At 45.2% G+C, this 19614-nt stretch overlaps 1 protein-coding gene across 1 annotated transcript in view; it reads left to right on the top strand.

Annotated features, from left to right (window-relative positions):
• Positions 1-13510, top strand: part of LOC128837443 (acyl-CoA (8-3)-desaturase-like) — a 34643-nt gene extending 21133 nt beyond the window's left edge. The window contains exons 3-6 of the mRNA XM_054028646.1: positions 1920-2016; positions 3723-3802; positions 4116-4241; positions 12950-13510. Of these exons, the coding sequence (XP_053884621.1) occupies positions 1920-2016; positions 3723-3802; positions 4116-4241; positions 12950-13001 (355 nt within the window). The 3' untranslated portion in view covers positions 13002-13510. The remainder of the gene's footprint in view (positions 1-1919; positions 2017-3722; positions 3803-4115; positions 4242-12949) is intronic.
• Positions 13511-19614: the final 6104 nt, after the last annotated feature.

The raw sequence follows: 19614 nt of genomic DNA, 5'->3' as shown, positions 1-19614 counted from the left end.
TGGCAAATCACTTAAAGAACACTAGTTAGGTTTAAAATTTTAATATATATTCTTACTTTGTTACCAACTCTGCAGTGAGAGAGACCCGTCATGACTTCTGGATTCTATCTCAGCTCTGGGAGGGGAGTGGGGCATAGTGGATTACTGTGGGGGGAAGCTAAATCTGGGTTCTATATAAGAACATCAGAATGGCCATACTGGGTAAGGTCCATCTAGCCTAGTATCCTGTTTTCCAACAGTGGCCAATACCAGGTGCTTCAGAGGGAATTACAGAACAGGGAATCGAGTGATCCATCCCGTCACCCACTCCCAGCTTCTGGCAAACAGAGGCTAGGGACACCAGAACATAGTGTTGCATCCCTGACCACCCTAGCTAATAGCCTTTGATGGACCTATCCTCCATGAATTTATCTGGTTCTTATTGGAACCCTGTTATAGTTTTGGCCTTCACAACATCCCCTGGCAAAGAGTTCCACAGGTTGACTGTGAAGAAATACTTTCTTTTGTTTGTTTTAAATCTGCTGTCTATTAATTTCATTGGGTGAACCCTAGTTCTTGTGTTATGTGAAGGAGTAAATAATATTTCCTTATTCAGTTTTTCCACAGCATTCATGATTGGACATCTATCATCTCTCCGCTTAGTCATCTCTTTTCCAAACTGAAAAATCCCAGTCTTTTTAATCTCTCCTCATACAGAATGTGTTCCATACCACTAATCATTTCTGTTGCCCTTCTCTGTACCTTTTCAAAATCCAATATATCTTTTTTTGAGACGGGGTGACCAAATCTTCATGCTGTATTCAAGATGTGGGCATACCATGTATTTATATAGACAATATGATTTTTTTATGTCTTATTATCTTATCCCTTTCCTAATGATTCCCAATATTCTGTTAGCTTTTTTGATTGCCACTGCACATTGAGCAGATGTTTTCAGAGAACTATCCACAATGACTCCAAGAGCTCTTTCTTGATGGGTAACAGCTAATTTAGATCCCATCATTTTGTATGTATAGTTGGGATTATATTTTGCCATGTGTATTACTTTGCATTTATCAACATTGAATGTTATCTGCCATTGTGTTGCCCGGTCACCCAGTTTTGTGAGATCCCTTTGTAACTCTTTGCTTTGGAGTTAACTAACTCCCTGCTCTCAATGTGTCAGTATATAATGCCTGCATCTGTAACTTTCACTCTATGCATCCGAAGAAGTGAGGTTTTTACTCACGAAAGCTTATGCCCAAATAAATCTGTTAGTCTTTAAGGTGCCACCAGACTCCTTGTTGTTTATCTTGAGTAATTTTGTATCATCTGCAAATTTTGCCACCTCACTGTTTACTCCTTTTTGCAGATCACTTATTAATATGTTGAATAGTACTGGCCCCAGTACTGACTCTTGAGGAACACCACTATTTATCTCTCTCCATTCTCAACATTTATTCCAACCCTTTGTTTCCTATCTTTTAACTGGAGTTCCTGGCAATGCTTGTAGGATCATCTAAGGATCCTTAATTTAATTTAATGACGAGCCTTTTGTTATGTTAATCACCCCGACTCTATTTATAAACAAACTCCCTGCCCCAAAGGCAGAAGCTGGGAGCAGCACAGAACTCATCACATTCCACACTCAAGCTGTGTTGCAGTTAAGAGCTCCTTCTGAGGCTAGGGTGTGCTCTGTGAGCAGACCTCAGATTTGAAACTTGCAGGGGGGCTAGATCAGCCCCCCCAAATGGCACCCCTGCTGGAGTCTGACCGTTTAGGCAGACATTTTACTCAATAGTTGCTGATTTAGGTACATGGGATTGTTACTTGCCTGTTGTAGTGCTAGGGGTGTGTGTGTGTGTGTGAAAATATGAATGTTTTAGTGGCTTGTGCAGGCACAGGATCAGTGACTGCCTTGTGTTTGTTTGTCTGCACAGGGTCCTGGAGAGTATCTGGTTTGTCTGGGTGTCATCCATGAGCCACGTCCCAATGAACATTGATTACGATAAGAATCTGGACTGGTTCTCTACCCAGGTATGATCCTTCCCCTCTCACAATCTGTGCCTCTGTGGAACTGAATTCCAGGCTAGGGGTACAAATGCACAGGAAGCATTTGGGATGCCTAGGGATTGGGGGCCAGGAAGAAACTCATAGCTGCAGCAGGGACTCAGCGAGGGATATATAATGGCTTGGAGGAGGATGTGACTTTTGGTCATCACCCAGACCAGTAAGGGCTTCTCTCACCACCCACCTTGTACCTTTGGATGCCTTAATGCTAGGCAGCTATGCCTCAGAGCCCTTGCACCAGTAGCCAGCCCACAAGCATAAAGGTCTCATCCTGGTTTCCAGCAGCCTCATTACTCCTTGCAGGTGACCCCCAAAAGCCCTTCTGGTCCCAAGTTTCCCCAAATCCATCCTTCCCTGAGTTCTGAACTACCAGACACTCAGACTTTTCCCCTCTCGTTTCTCACTCCCGAAGGTATAAAAACAGCTCCCACTCAGTTTGCTCACCTGAGACCTGCTTGGGTTAACACAGAACAAGTTTGTTTAATAGGGGAAACAAATCACAGATTCAAAGATGAAATAGTAAGGAAAAGCAAACAAGTTACACAGAAAACAGACCTATGACAACCCAGGCTTTACACTTTCATAACAGACCAATTCCCTTTTCTAATACAAGTTATTTTTTTGCCTCTGAACAGTTCCCCAGCACACCCTTGTCACAGTGTTTCACAGACAGCTTCCCACTTAGAGACTGCCCCTCAGTCTCAGACCCAAGACTAATTTTAAAAGGTTTTTCTTCCCTCACCCCTATGGCAGGGTGACTCATGGTTATTCAGAGTGGAGGGGAATTCCCACCTATCTTAACGTTTTCAATTAACTTAATGGGTCCAGTATTGTCTTTTCCTGGGCTGGAAAAAAGATACATACCTGCACTTGGTTTCCTATAGACAACTTACTTTGGAGGTGACCTTCCTGCCTGATTGTTTCATGGCCCTGTTGTGAGGTGATACTTCAGTTAATTGTGTGTGTGTGTGTGTGTGTGTGTACATACATACATATCCCTCATAACCACAACCTTTATCCATATCTTATGACCATCCAATTTGTAACAGCTTGTAATGTTCAAAAAGACCTTGACATTTTTAAACCCAACAACATTAAGCAATTAAATCAGCTGGTTGTATATATTCGTTGGAGTTCAGGCCCCCTGTTCTCCCCTTGGGGTGTCTGGACCCTAATTGGCTCAAGCCCCCTGATACAAACCCAGATAGGTGGCATTGTGGGCGATGGGAGTGGAGAGGAAAGTTGCATTGATTGGGGGCAACATGGAGACTGCAGGATGTAAAGATGAGAAATGGCTGAAAGAAGGTGCCTGATCTGGGGCAACCATGTTGAACTCCCTCTGGTCAGGAAGTTTTTATAATCTCTCTCCTTCTCCTGGCACATGGACCAGTTGGGGAAGAAGGGAACAGAGCTATGCTGGTTCTCATAGTGAGCACACAGCAGTAGTTCCCAGCTGAGACAGGACCCAGATAAGGCAATAACCATCCATATCCCAGGATGCCATTCTCACTCTGACCCAATCTTATTGTCTTGCTAATGAAAGATTTTGGTCTCCATTCCCAGCTGGTTCTGCTCATGTTAGAGAAAAGTGGAGGAAAGAGTTTGCACCCTCGCTCCGGCCAACCAGAGAGATGAGAAATGAGACCACACTCACTTTTCTCTCCCTCCTCCAGCTCCTGGCAACATGCAATATGGATCAGTCCCTGTTCAATGATTGGTTCACTGGGCATCAGAACTTCCAAATTGAGCATCTGTGAGTATGGGCCCTTGCCCAAGGACAGGGGGGAATTAGTGGCCCTTGCCCAAATTCCTATGGGGAATTAGTGAGTATTTCCCAGTGGGAGGGATACGATCCTTCTGGGGAAATTAGTTGATTTGGACTTCTGAGGAAAGATGGGGTTTCTGTGGGGCACCTGTAGATATAGGCCTTGGAGAAGGAACAAAAACCCTATGGTGGGGCGGGGGGAGACAACCAGTCCATGTTCCTGAAGAGGGGAGAGATCCATCTGGGGAACTGGGAAAGGGTGTGAATCCTATTTAAACTTCTTCTCATTCTCTTTTCACAGCCTTTTCCCCACAATGCCTGGACACAATTACTGGAAGGTGGCCCCCCTTGTGAAGTTGCTGTGTGCCAAGCATAGCATTGAGTACCACTGCAAGCCCCTCCTCACCGCCTTTGCAAACATTGTGCAGTAAGTATTGATCTGGAAAATTCAGTGCACTGGCAGATAAGTGGCATCCACAGCATAGCAAATGGGAGGAGAGGTGCACAGTATGAAATAGTGAGGAGATGTGATAGATATGACAGGACTGGATGGGTCAGGGCCCTGGAAGTGTTACAGGAAGCCTTTCACCTCTCAATCACTACGTAAAATCTAACTGCAGGTTTCTAAGAAACAAGTCATTGGTAATGACTAGTTATCAGCTGATAGCCTGCTGAGAGCAGGGCCGGCTTTAGGAAGTGTGGGGCCCGATTCTAACAGTTTTGACGGGGCCCCGGCAGGGATGACTGAAAAAAAAAAAACACGTAAAAAACAGGTGGGGCTTGTACTCACTGGGCGGCGCTCCTAGTCTTCGGCAGTGGGTCCTTCACTCGCTCCGGGTCTTCGGTGGCACTGAAGGACCTGCCGCCGAAGTGCTGCCAAAGACCCAGAGCGAGTGAAGGACCCGTCGCTGAAGTGCCACCGAAGACCCGGAGCGCTGCCGCGTGAGTAAAAATTTAAAAGGAGCCTCTAGCCAGGGAAGGGATTCTCGGCCACTTGCCCCCACCCCAGCGGCCCAGCCACTGGGCGCGGGGCCCTCTTAGGCGCGGGGCCCGATTCAGGGGAATTGGTGGAATTGGCCTAAAGCCGGCCCTGGCTGAGAGTTGTTGGTAGGATTCTAATTTTAGTTCTTCCTGGACAGGTGTCTGCATCACAAAACTTACCCTAACAACTGGCTCTGTTTTGCCCTCTTGTTGATAATGTCAGCAGAGATGCATAGGATGGAATCGACTGTCGAAAGAATTGCCCTTTGAGGGATCCTCTAGATAAGGAAGGAGGTATACAGGTAGGGACAGCATACGGGAAACTGCTCCAACTGTTAGGTAAAAAAGCAAGTCCTCACTCACCTCTCCAGCACCCGAGTTCGTGCGGAGCTCACAATCTGTCAGAGACCAGACACCAATTCGTTGATTAACGGGCTCACACTATCCTTAGCTTGAAAAGCTTCAGAGTAAGTGTGGCAAGTTTATTAGGGGTGAGCATCAATATTTATACACAGAAGTAAACAAAGTGATTAACAGATCATAATGGTCATGCATAATCAAACAAGATTTTACAGGATAAAACAGGTTAAAATGTAAATTCAAAAAGAGATAAGGGGAGATGGCTACTTAAGGGGAGGGGGGTGTCATGAGTAGTTCGCAGGTCAGAGCTTTGATTAAAAGTTCAGACAGAGACATCAAGTCTGGGTTAAGTTTAAGCTCATCAAAAGTTCAGACTCAACATTCCTCCATTTGTAGCTTTGGGATAACTATTTACCAAAAGCTACACCCCATTTTAAGGAGCCAAGGGCCGCTTGGCAATTTCAGCCTGGGCCAACTCGAAGAGAGTAAGGCCCTTGGCTGAAGTAGGAAAAGAATAAACTGACTTACATGAGTCTATGAGGGAGGGGACACACTGAATACAGCAACACAGTATTATAAGGATTACTATGGCCCCAACAATACCCACCAAGAGTTTTTTAACCCACCCAAATCCAGGCAGCCAATTTCATAAGGCTTCCCACCAATCATAAGGTGGCTGGCCAGAGGAGTAGTTCTTAGCCATTTCCCTTAGATGTTTGGTACGTTGAAAAGTGTCAGAGTAGGTGTCATTTACAAAAACACAGCATTCTTCATTTATGAGGGCGCAAGTTTCTCCCTGGGCTGCTAACATTATGTCTAAAGCCATTTGGTTTTGCAAAGCTAACTGGCGCAGCTGGGACATTTTCCCGGCCTGATTCTCAAATAGGCTCGCAGTTTCATTGGTTAAAGATTCTAGTAGTCCCTGTAGACGGATGACACCACCCCTCAAGCTAATGAGTCCAGCCCACCGCTGCCACGACAAACCATTACGGATATTAATATCTCTGAAGGTTTTACGGATGTTACGAACGTGGGGAAAATGAGGGGGAGTGAGGGAGATGCGAGAAGGCGGTGTTAGCCACGCCAAATAACATGACCCTGCCCAATCAGGGGAGAGAAAGTAATAAGCTTTGGGCCCGCACACCCAGTATGTTCCATACAATGCATTTCGGGTATTCCATTTCTCAAAGTAGGAGGTAACCCACCACCCGTTGGACCACTGTTCCCCTGGTAATGCAGAGGGGTCGTTGTGTGAACTGCAGAGGCACAATTTGGTAGTGGTGTTTTTAAAGGGCAGTGTAGTACTGCTTGAGCAGTTGTAGAAGGCAATCGTATGTCCCTTAGCAATTAGTTGGACACCCTCGTGATCTGAGCAGGGCTTCTTAAAAGCTGACTCTGAAGGCTTGCCTACCCATGAAAAAGTTGGATCGGGGTGAGGGATCCACATATGGGATAAGTGGGATGCGCAAGGCTTGAAGCCAAGATTTTTACTAAAGGCGGTGCCATTTAAATACATGTTGCATTTACATGTTTCCACAAAAGTTGACCCCTTTTCTTTAACAAAACACAGTGATCCTGTCTGATTGGTTACCCTGAGATATTTGTTAATTGGCACTCCTGTTTTGTCCCATGTAAGATTGTGTTGGACTGGATTTTTTACTCTAGCCGGTGGCATCCAAGTCATATTAGCAGTGGTCAAGGGAATGGGTGTGAAGGGGAGTCCCTGTTCTGCATTTACTGGAAATTGAGTACATACCCAGCAATTACTTCTATTTCCTAAAATACGAGTTTTAACCTCGTGGGAATATTTAATAAAAGCATTATTTTCATAAGCAGAAAATAAACGAAAAAGGCACAATAAAAAACATACAGTTGTCAGAATAAAAGGTCCTCTCATTTTTTCCGAGTCAATTTAAGTCTGATGTCTGAAAGAGGTAAGCTGGTCCACTGGTCGGAGGCAGTGTCCTCAGTGGTGGCAAGAGCTGCTGGTCCGTTACTGTGGTCCACTACGGCTGGCTTGACGTGGGAGTGGTGGATCCAGGATTTGCGTCCTTCCAGGAACACTGCAGTCTGGGTTGTTAAAAGAACCTGGTGGGGTCCAGTAAACCTCGGCTGGAGGGTGTCGCCACGAATGAACTTTTTGGCCCAGACGAAGTCCCCTGGTTGGAACGGGTGGATCTGTTCTTCCAGCGGCACGGTCTGGGAAAACTGCGAGGCTTTCCAAAGGGTACGGAGGGGAGCCTGTAGGGAGAGAAATTGGCACGCGGTCATATGATCCCCTCCCAATAGTGAAACATCAGCACGTGGTAGCGCCCCGCCTTTGAAAGGGGGGTGTTCATAGAGCAGTTCAAAGGGGGATAATTCCAATACACGGGTTGGGCGAGTACGAAGGTGAAACAGGACCAAGGGAAGTACCTGAGGCCACTTTAATCCTGTTTTCTGACAGTATTTAGCCAATGTAAACTTAAGCTTCCTATTTATACACTCAACTTTCCCGCTAGACTGAGGGTGGTAAGGTGTATGAAAGGAGTGTGAAATGCCCAGTCCTTGTTCTAAACGGCCAAGGACATGACCAGTAAAGTGAGTTCCGCGATCTGAGTCAAGCACGAGAGGGATGCCAAAACGGGGTACAATGTCTCTAAGGAGAATCTTCGCCACTGTGGCAGCAGTACTATTAGCAGTAGGAAAAGCTTCGACCCAGGAAGTCAGAGGGCAAACCAAAACAAGGAGGTGCTTTTTCCCAAAAGCCTTTGGCATATCTGCAAAGTCAATTTGAAGATGTTGAAATGGAGCAGCAGGCGGAGGTCTTCCACCCTTAATTTTGTTAAGAGGCGGAGCAGGTCCATTACGCTGACATGTGCTGCATGCTTTCACTATTGACAGGCAGTAGGGTTGAATGCCTGGAGCATACCAAAAGCGAGCGATGGTGTCCACAAGGGCGTGCGTGCCGTAGTGACCCCCCTTATTATGGTGCCAGCAAACTGCCACAGGGTATGTGGAGCGAGGGAGGCAGGCTTGGCCATCCGGCATAAGCCAGGTCCCTTTGACCAGAGTGGCTCCGAGGCTTTCCCACGACTGTAGTTCAGCAGCGGGTACTGGTACGGGGTGCGGTGGAGTAAAGGAGGAGGCTGCAATAGCCAACATGGGCATGGCTAAGGGTAAGACGGCAGCCGTCTTGGCGGAGGCGTTAGCCAGGGCATTCCCACGGGTGACGGGGCTATCATCTTTAGTATGGGCCCAGCAGTGAACTACAGCCAGGACCGAGGGTTCTTGGAGGGCGTTCAAAAGCTTGTGGATGAGGGGGAGGTGCTGAATGGGTTTACCGGCAGCTGTCTGGAAACCACATCCAGAGGTGGATGTGACAATGCACAACTCCAAAAGCATGCTTGCTATCAGTAAAAATGGTAACGGTCTTACCAGCGGCCAACTGGCAAGCTCGGGCCAGGGCATAGAGTTCGGCGGCTTGGGCTCCCCAGTTGCCTGGCAGTGAGGCGGCCTCTTGAATGTCCCATTCAGAGGTGACTGCATAACCGGTGAAACGCTTGCCATCAACATAGAAGGAGCTTCCGTCTGAGAAGAGGATGCAATCAGGGTTGTCCAGTGGCACGTCAAACAGGTTGTCCCTTATCTGTAAGATGCTATAAACTACTTCCACACAGTCGTGCTGATCCTGGAGGACTGGCAGGTCAGGAAGCAAGGTAGCTGGATTAAGGGGCCCACACCTTTTAAAAATTAGGTTAGTGTCTTCTAAGAGTTCGGCCTCTAGCTGATGCTGACGATGGGCCGAAAAGACTTGGGTTGTGCCCCTACGTAGAAGGGCTGACAAGGCATGAGAGGTTTAAACCTTGGTAAAATGACCCAGGGTCAGGCTCTTTGCCTTTGTGATTAGCAGGGCAGCTGCTGCCAGAGTCCGGGTGCAGGATGGGGTTCCCTGAGCGACAGGGTCGATCTGCTGAGAGTAAAAAGCAAGCGGGAAATGGTGGGGCCCGCTCAGCTGGGTAAGGACGCCACTAGCAATTCCGCCCCTCTCATGGACAAAAAGGTGAAAGGGTTTGCTCTAATTGGGGGGGCGGAGAGACATGGAGGAGGCCACACTGTCCTTGAGTAACTGAAAGGCTTAGATTGTGTCCGGGGACCACTGCAAAGGGTCAGGAGCAAGGTTAGCAGTGAGTCGGTGGAGCGGTTTGCATAACTTCCCGCAGGACGGTAACCAGGGGCGACAGAAGCCAATTAATCATAAGAAACCTCGAAGTTGTTTCTTGGTGTTTGGCAGAGGGCAGTTTTGGATAGTCTTTATGCGGACTGGGTCCATTTGTCTCCCCTCTGGGGTTAACAGGAAGCCCAGATATCGGACCTTCTGTGAGACCCACTGAATCTTGTTAGGGTCTACCTTGTGGCCTCTGGTGTGTAGGTATAATAAAAGTGCCTTACCATCGATGCGGAGGGCAGCTTCTTTGCGGTTACCTAATAGGATGTCATCTACGTATAGGACTAACGTGGATCCCTGCGGACTGGTGAAGCCTTTTAAGTCGTGGTGGAGGCATTGGCTGAAAATCATGGGGCTGTCTCTGTAGCCTTGAGGAAGTCGTTGCCAGACATAACTTTGTTCCTCCCAGGTGAAGCCAAAGAGATACTGAGAGTCTGGGTGCACAGGAATGCTGAAAAAGGCTGATTTTAAGTCAATAACAGTGAACCACTCAGCATCCCAGGGGATTTGGCTGATGATAGTAGCTGGATCAGGAACTACTGCATGAAGAGGGACCACCTACTGATTAACAACCCGTAGATCCTGTACAAAGCGCCAACGAATAGGGTCTCCGTCCTTTTTAGGAGGCTTTTTGACAGGCAGTATAGGGGTGTTACAGGGGGTGCGCTGAGGGCGGACTAGCTTTTGTGCAATGAATCCCTTGATAATGGGGCGGATGCCCTCCCGGGCTTCCAACGACAGGGGGTATTGAGGGACTGACGGGGGGGTTAAGGAGGGCTTCACTTGAATCCTTACTGGCTCTGCTGAAAGGAGCAGGCCAACATCAGTGTCAGAAATTCCCCAGAGGGTTAAAGGCAAGTCAGTGAGGTCAGGGGAGGGGGGGGGGTTCCAATTACCCTGAGTTGGGGCCGAATTTCCTAACACTGTCATCAATAATTCTACCCCTTCAGGAGTGCAGGTTAAAGTAGCTTCAAGCTTACAGAGTAAATCCCGGCCCATCAAAGGGATCGGACAAGCTGGGGAAAAAAGAAAATGGTGAGAAAAACATTTATCAGCATAAATAACATTTAGAGGCAAAGTGAGTCCCAGAGACTGTGGGTTGCCCTCCACCCAGTTGCAGTTTTAACCTCAGAGGATAGCCAGGGAGAAGGGGCATGATTTAAAAGAGAGAAAGTAGCTCCAGTATCAATGAGGAAGGAGACAGGCAGTCCCTGGACTGAAAGGGTTAGACGAGGCTCTTTGCTGGGAGGGGAGAAAGTGAGGAAGGAGCCGGCTAAAGACATTAAGGAAATAAGACCATCACATTGTTTGCCTTCACCCCCGGGGTACCGTCATTGAGGAGGCTGAGTTTGCTGCAGCTGCTGCTGTTGCCCGTAGTTGATCCAGGCCTGGGGAACGGGCTGAGCTGGTGGTGCAGGGATGTATTTGTCCCTGGTGTAAGTATCTGCGGATGCGACCGGACCCTCTGGGCGTCCCCAGGGGAGGGGTATGCAACCTGCTGCATCTGCTTGATCATTTGCCTAGTAATCACTCCTCCCGAGGTGTGCCCTTCCATTTCCCCCTTATCCCTCTGCAGAGATTCCGACCTGGAGTCCTGCAGATTCCCCTCTGCGCCCTGGAGAGAGTCCCCCTGCGGAGGAATAGGGGCAGGTGCAGTGGGGACCAACTGACGAGTCAAAACACGCCGTGGTTTACACCCTTCATCGAAATAACATGGAGGGGGTTCACTCTCGGGAGAATACCTGACTGCCATAATTTTTAAAGATTTCCACAGCTCTGCTGCTGTGTCCCAACAAAACCAGTAACATAACTGTCCCGGATGGTCTTTTTCGATCTGGCTCCTTACTCCTCTTAAGGCAGCCTGTTCGAAAGAGCCATACGAAGGCCACCTCATCTCTGGGTTGGCCAATACCGCGGTATACCCAGTCCAATTCCTTACACACAGTGTGTACAACTTCCTCCTAGACATTTCTGTCTGTACTGGGAGTTTCCCTTCGTTCCATAACTTATTTACAATCCCCAACAGACTCTTAAGAGGCACGCTAGTCCCTTGACCCATGGTGTCTGACAGGAGCCCTCCAACTGGCGTTTACCCTGCTGTCCAGTACACGACCCCTCAATATTGAATTGGCTGGGAGAAATCTCCCGTGGCACCTGCCAATTCGTATATGAGTGGTCTGACCACTGGACAGAGGCACCGCACCAGAAGGAAATCCCGGACAAGCCCCCAAATTGTTAGGTAAAAAAGCAAGTCCTCACTCACCTCTCCAGCACCCGAGTTCGTGCGGAGTTGGTATGGGGCTCACAATCTGTCAGAGACCAGACACCAATTCGTTGATCAACGGGCTCACACTATCCTTAGCTTGAAAAGCTTCAGAGTAAGTGTGGCAAGTTTATTAGGGGTGAGCATCAATATTTATACACAGAAGTAAACAAAGTGATTAACAGATCATAATGGTCATGCATAATCAAACAAGATTTTACAGGATAAAACAGGTTAAAATGTAAATTCAAAAAGAGATAAGGGGAGATGGCTACTTAAGGGGAGGGGGGTGTCATGAGTAGTTCGCAGGTCAGAGCTTTGATTAAAAGTTCAGACAGAGACATCAAGTCTGGGTTAAGTTTAAGCTCATCAAAAGTTCAGACTCAACACAACCATTACCTGTTATACCTTTTCTAAAGAGACACTGCACTTCAGTTTTTTGGATAAGAAGCCAAGTACTGTCACAGATCAGAAACTAGCTAGAAGCCAGAAAATAAAGAGGTGGGAAAACGGTCCTTTTTTATCATGGCAAAAGAGGATAGGTGTGGGTTATCACAAGAGCCATTGGTATTAGCACGTTGTTTAATATATTTATTAAAGATCTGTCGAAGGGGGAAGCAGAGAGGTGGTATAGTTTGCAGATGACAAATGTATTTAATTCAGCCAAGACCAGGGAAGACTTTGGAACCTAACAAAGATTGGTGACTAGGTAACACAATTGCAGATGAAACTTAATGTTGACAATTGCAAAATAATGCACAGTGGCAAGAATAACTTGAAATATTCATACACCTTTGTTGGTTTCTAAATTAACTTCCAACAATTCAAGAGAGACTCGGGTACCATTGTGGATAACTCAATGGAGAATTCTGCTCAATGTGAAGCAGCAGACAAAAAAGTACACAAATGTTAAGATCCACAAGGAATGGGATAGAGAATGCTGAAATTATTATGCCACTGTTTAAATTAATGGGAAGCCCTCACCTTGAGCACTGTACTCACTGCTGGTAACCCCATCTCAAAAAGCATATAACGGAAGTACATTTGATTCAGAAACATGAGATTAAAGGCATGGAAAAACTTCCATGTGAAGAAAGATTAAAAGAACAGGCCTATCTACATGAGAAAGGAGACAGATAAGAGAGGATATACTAAAAGTATATCAAATTGTATTTAAAAACACCATGTAAAAGAATGTTAAGGTGGCAAAGTCAAGCACTCAAAAGTTGGGAAATGCCAGAATTAAGATAGAGCAGTGGTTCAGCTACTGGGCTGATGTAGCACAACCATTATTATGATTAATAGGTTCCCCTCTCTCCTGCAGCACTCTGAAGGATTCTGGAGAGCTCTGGCTTGATGCCTATCTGCATAAATAAGCGGCAGCAGCACCTTGTGACATTCCAAATACAGCAGCTGCCACACAAAAAACAAAAACAAAAAAGCAGATCTGGGGAAATGAGAGTTTGATGCCTGGAATGAATGTTTTTTTTTAAAAATAAACATTTTCCTTCACATGCTTCTCCCTTTGCTTCTCTCTGGGGCTCAGAAATGGGGACAGTCTTCTTTGTTCTGTATTTTTACAGCACCTAGCACAATGGAGTCCTGATCCATAACTAGGTCTCCTAGCACCACTCTAATACAAGTAATGCATTAAAATAAAGACAGTACGTTTTTGCCACAAGGATGTGGGATTCAGGCCCCCCAAAAGAAAAGGGGCTTTAGGAGTGGGAACAGCAGCCCCTCTGTTTTATTTTATTCTCACTATCGCTGCCTTGTAATATTGTCCTAATTCTCTCTGTGTTCTTTTCTATTTTAGATTGTAATCTCTTTTGGGTAAAGTATGGATCTTCCTGCTTGTAAACGTGATGAATAAATCTAAATAAACATTTTCACTTACCAACTGCCAACTAGACATCGAGCCATTGATTACTACCCGTTGAGCCTGACTATCTAGCCACCTTATAGTCCATTCATCCAATCCATGCTTCTTTAACTTGCTGGCAAGAATACTGCGGGAGACCGTATCAAAAGCTTTGCTAAAGTCAAGATATATCACATCCACCGCTTTCCCCATATCCACAGAGCCAGTTATCTTAGCATAGAAGGCAATCAGGTTGGTCAGGCATGACTTAAAGTCTCTGGTAACTTCCAAAAGATTGGAAGTCTATAGTCAACATACTCCTTTTAGTGTAAGTCTATAGTCCAGAGATCAGAGCTGGAAAGAGGCAAAATGGAGCTGCTTCCAGGGTTCTTTAACTTTTTCCATGTGGGTAGAATTTTCCTATCTCAAATCAAAGCCCCCAGCACAGTTTGTGGAAAAGTACAGGCACAAGATGGACTCCAGCGTCAAAGGAGCAAGTCACATGCCCTTACATGCTTTGATGACACATATATCCTGGCTAAGGCCTCCACAAGAAGGCTCACTGGGCAGGGACAAGCTTCTTCTATGACCCATTGTGAGAGTTAAGTGTTCTTTAATGGGCCATCAACTTGAATAGCTCATTCAACATATGCTGGCCAGACTGGATGTAAATGGGTGATACCCCAGGACAGACATTTGAAATACTGGTACAAAGTCAATATTCATAACTTTATATACAAAATTCATTCATGCATACAAACAGAATAATCATACTAAAAAAATTATAACTTTTCCATTGACACCTCACATAACATACATTGTACAAAATTTGATGCAATTATCTAACAGTGGCAATATCACTGTTAAAAGAACAGGAGTACTTGTGGCACCTTAGAGACTAATTTGTTAGTCTCTAAGGTGCCACAAGTACTCCTGTTCTTTTTGCGGATACAGACTAACATGGCTGCTACTCTGAAATATCACTGTTATAAATGGTTATATTTTAATAATACAGCATCACACTTATCCACTGAGATAGACTGAGACCAGGAGAAAACCCTAATGGGAAGTTACACATGCATATTCCCCAGCAATGTTCTCTCTATCTAAATACACAAATTAACACTATCTGACACAATTAATGGTTCCAAAAGCCCCTTCCTGACCTCCTTTTGTCCCTCACTTCAAATTCATTGAACAATCAGGGCACTGCAGCCACCTACCAGGAAGCAAAGAATATTGAAAGGCAGAGGGCAAGCACAGACTCTGGATGGGATTTTCAAGAGGGCCATTGACTTTCATTGGGACTTGTGCTACTAAATTGCTTAAGTTTCATCCTTCATCACTCGCTTTTCAGTATTCTTTGCCTCCTCCCCTGGAATCACTGACCCTAACTCAGCTATTTGAATCCATCTCTTCATTTCCATCCGGTAACTTCTTACCAGGATCAAAAGAGTATAGAGGACTTGGAGGAGAGGGATAACAACAAGAAGGGCCAAGCTAAGAAAAAGACCAAGATTAAGCAACTTAGTGCATATTCCCAGCACCAAGGATCCCAGAAAGGACGGTTCAAGGGATCGCACCCGAACCATGCCCGCTATCGCTCTATCAGAGAACACCCTGCACATCCTCTAAGATACTTTTATTTTTAAATGCTTCCATTTTCACACAGAGATACTTAGACAAGGTGACTACTATAAGGATGACAAGATGGGGTAGAGAGGGAGGGTTTACAGTTATTAGAGAATGAGGAACATTTTGGAGAAGAAATTTCCCAAACCAAAACTTAACACTCCCCCCCCCCCCCCCCCACACACACACACACATAAAACAGTCAATTGGCACAGAGAGCAGACAAAGTTTTGGTTATACACCTCTACCCCGATATAACAGGACCCGATATAACACGAATTCAGATATAACGTGGTAAAGCAGTGCTCCGGGGGGGGCGGGGCTGCACACTCCAGTGGTTCAAAGCAAGTTCAATATAACGCGGTTTCACCTATAACGCGGTAAGATTTTTTGGCTCCTGAGGACAGCGTTATATCGAGGTAGAGGTGTATTAGTTAAAGTAGGAGCTGAGGGAAAGCTAGCAGGTGCTGAGAAACACTCAAATCACAGAGAGAAATGTGGGAAGGATGTCATGAACACATGAGCAATTCCACATCTGATGGTAGAAGTTAGGACAGAAATTATAGCTGCATTGAAGGAAGGACAAATTAATTTCATAGATACAATCCAATGAGGTCACAGAGTTTCAGATTAAACAGATACATCAAAATTACATTTATAGTTAAATTTAAAAAACCCACAAATGTCCATTTACATTAGCAAGAACCTTAACAGCAAAACTAGAGCTAAAGCAAAAAAGCAGAGAGAGAGCTTGAAATTGCAGAAATACCTAGCCCGGAACATAGTAAAAGGACAACAATCAACAGGATACAGCAGTACCTGAATATGATCCATTCTGGAAGGAGAAACTACATAGTAGAGGTGGAGGAGCACCACTCTCCCTTAAAGAGTTAACTGATTCTACTGAAAATATATTTCCAAATGGAGAGGATCAGTAAAAGGGAAATAACCTGAAACAATTAAGGGAAATCAAAGCTGAAGGTGACAATTATATTTCTTGTGTCCTGCGCCTCTGACCTGGAAACCTGGTCAGAACAGCAGAGAACAAAGACTGTGATCAGCACCAGACCTGCCTCGGACCTGTCAGAACAGAGGGATTTGGGGTCCTGACCAACAACCTGCACCCGCTGCCAGATTTTCAGGAGGCTCAGTAACACCCTGTGGTCAGAGGCTCCGGCAGCTGCTCATAGAGAAGTGATGTGGGGTTTCAGGAATTCAGGATAGGAATTCAGCCAGAGCAGCCTGGACCCCACTGGCCCAGAGAGCGTCCAGACACAGGGGACTGGGCTCTGATGAGGGGCTCTTACCTTGTAGCTGATCTAATGCAGTTACAGCCTCAGTTTCCCCAGCGACAAGTTGGTTCTTCAGGGAACAAGCAGGGCTGGACCTAAGGCCTGTCCTGACAGGGCCAGCACACCCTGCTGCTCGCCTCGTCAATGCCGAGCTGCCCGCATGGCGTGGGCAAGTTCAGTGAAGATGAGCTGGGCCAGGCAGCCATTCATGCACCATCCTTTCCCAACATTCTACCCCACCCCTGCTAATGGGGCATTACCCAGCCCGTGGGAGCAGCCGGCAGGGGCAGAGGGTATCTAGACTATGATTAAAATCATTGATTTAAATCAAATAGATAAAATCAAACCCCCTCCCCCTAGTGGAAACACTGGGGCTGCTGGTCTCATTAGCAAGGATTTTGGAAACAAAACACAAAGGGTTAAACTGAGTCCTCAACTCACAGTCCTGTGAGCTCATTGCAGCTCCCAGGTGTTGTGGTGCTGATCTGAGCCCTGCATGCTAAAGCACTTTCTTGCAAAGTAGAATTAATTTTTATTTTAATCACATCTACAGCTAAATCTAACTTCATCTTATGCAACTGATCCTGCCCCACACCCCTTCTATCTTCTTAAATGGGTATCATGCATGTCACATTCTCAACAGTTTTCTCTTCTTGACAGTGTAATGTGGTATATATATACACTAATTTTGTTGTAGTTTCTTTCAGGGTAGAAAGGCTACAGGGACCAGATGACAAGAACAAAATATCGGGACACATGAGGGGTGGGGGAAGCGCCGCCGAAGCAAAAAAAAAAAAAAAAAAAAGCCGGAGTGCTGCCACCAAAGCAAAAAAAAAAGGTGGCGTGTAAAATATCGGGACAAATAGCGTCCCAACCATACATCGGTCAGGACACAGGACAAACAACTAAATATCGGGTCAGTCCTAATTTTATCGGGATGTCTGGTCACCCTAATCCAGGCCCTCTCAGAGGTCCAGGGAGACTCGGACCAATTCCAGCTTTTGAGGCCCCTAGCCATAATAAAAATAAAAAATGACGACACATGAAAACAAAATAAGGCACCAAAAAAAGAGAGACATAATTTGAATTTTTTTTATTTAACAAATGCTTTTCTAGACTTTTTCTGTGCAAATGTACTAATTATTGAGGGAAAATCTAGTTTTTGTGCAATGTCACAGTTGATATTAAGCATGGCAAGCCCATTCAAACGCTCCTGTCCTATAGTTGAATGGTGATAGTTCTTTCCCTACTTCAACACGTTGAAGGTGCATTCACCTAAAGCCACTGATGCAGGCAAACTGACAAAAATACGCAATGCAATTGTGATATTAGGAAACACTCCGGGGAGTCCAAGTTCAAGTATTTCTTGAAGCAATTCCTTTGGCTTGCAATCCAATTTAAAGTTCGTGGAATATATTCGTTTGAGGAAGATGACCTTGTCAATGAGATCTTGCTGAAATTGTTCAGCTGCAGAAAGTAAATCTTCATTACTCAGTCTGTTAAACTACCAAAGAAACCCAAAAAGGGAGGGATAGCTCAGTGGTTTGAGCATTGGCCTACTAAAGCCAGGGTTATGAGCTCAATCCTTGAGGGGGACATTTAGGGATTGGGGGCAAAAAATCTGTCTGGGGATTGGTCCTGCTTTGAGCAGGGGGTTGAACTAGATGACCTCCTGCAGTCCCTTCCAATCCTGATATTCTATGAGTCCAAACAAATTAGTCACAGTGACTCAAATCAACATGTAAGACCTGATTGAATACAGTCAATGATGACAGGGAAGACATTGACCTATAATGCTGCTCGGCATCAGATTCAGTAGGTAAGTTGCAATTGGTGGAGAACTCAGATGAAATGCCAATATTCTGTGCAACTAATTTGGACTCAGTCAGGATCGCATCTGATTGTTCACGAATCTTTTGAATGTCATTGATAAGACTTTCAATGTTATCCCTCTCAACATGAAGTGTAGCACTGTGTGCTTCAATTACCAGATTAGTTTGGTGGATCATTGTAAGTAGCTTCATCCACAAAGATGACATCAGAATGCATTCAAATTTGGACATGTGCTTCTGAATAGACTGAAGTTTAGTTCGAGCCTGTGCAGTGAGACTGAGAGATTCAAGCTCATTTAAAGCCTTTCTCACTGAATTCAAATGCTGATCTGAGAGGACATGTTCATTATGGTCTAATCTTGTGCCATCAGAACCGATATATATTAATATATATATATTAATATTTCTGAACATTTTAACTCTTTAATATGACAAAATCTATATCAGTTAACAAAAAAAGTATGCCTTTTACCAAATCACATCTCTTATTTGCTTAAATTTGCAGCTCTAAGCTGAGAGAATGTGTCACTTTTTGGTCTGATAGGGATGCGCATAAAAACAAGCTATCAAACTTATCAAATGCCAAAAAATTAACAAGTGCCTAAATTTGAGGCCCCCTTTGAGCTTGAGGCTCAGGACAAATGGTCCTCCTGCCCTCCCCCCCCCCCCCCCCCGATTGGCCCTGGGCCTATCGGTCATATAAATGGTGTAAACAGAAAGACCAGGGTCTCTCAATGTGAGAATTCTGGAAACTCTAGAAATCAGCCCACGTATTTAGAAGTCTAAGCATCTAATGTAGGTGACTAACTTTAGGCAATTAAGTCAGAACATTTTGGCAATACAGTACACCAGGAGATTTAGGAGAAATGATCCTTATTCTCTGAAAAAGGTTTACATCTCTGCCTCAGAGGTTAGTTTATGTGTTTCAGCGCCTACAGAGTGGAATTGTGAAACTAATTGAAGGAGGAGAATGGGCTTGTTGCAATGTATATCAAATGTCAGTGTATAGAACATTGTTCTCTCTTGATATATAGGGCATTATTTCTGTGTAGGAAGCAATGTGTGTGGAGCATTGTTTGGGACACATTTTAATTCTTCCATGTTCTGGTTCAATATTTGCAGCATCCTGTTTTTTCAACCTCCTGAGGGATGACAAGTGAGGTGTGGGCAGCACAACACTGCTCATCCAGAATCACCTGTCTGGTGCCTTCCCTTAGTAAAATCAATATACTAATAAAATAAAATATTTTTTTTTTACTAATCTTTGCTTCTAGAGAGGTGTATCAAAATCTGGAAACATAAGAATAGATTTAGGAGTCATTTTTATTTTGAACTAAGAATTCAACCCTCAGTCCATAGCATTGAGGGTGTG

This window comes from Malaclemys terrapin, chromosome 4 (genome assembly GCF_027887155.1).
Source record: "Malaclemys terrapin pileata isolate rMalTer1 chromosome 4, rMalTer1.hap1, whole genome shotgun sequence".
Taxonomy (NCBI): domain Eukaryota; kingdom Metazoa; phylum Chordata; order Testudines; family Emydidae; genus Malaclemys; species Malaclemys terrapin.
The sequence above is the reverse complement of the archived record's forward strand: the minus strand, read 5'-3'. Positions and strand labels throughout refer to the sequence as shown.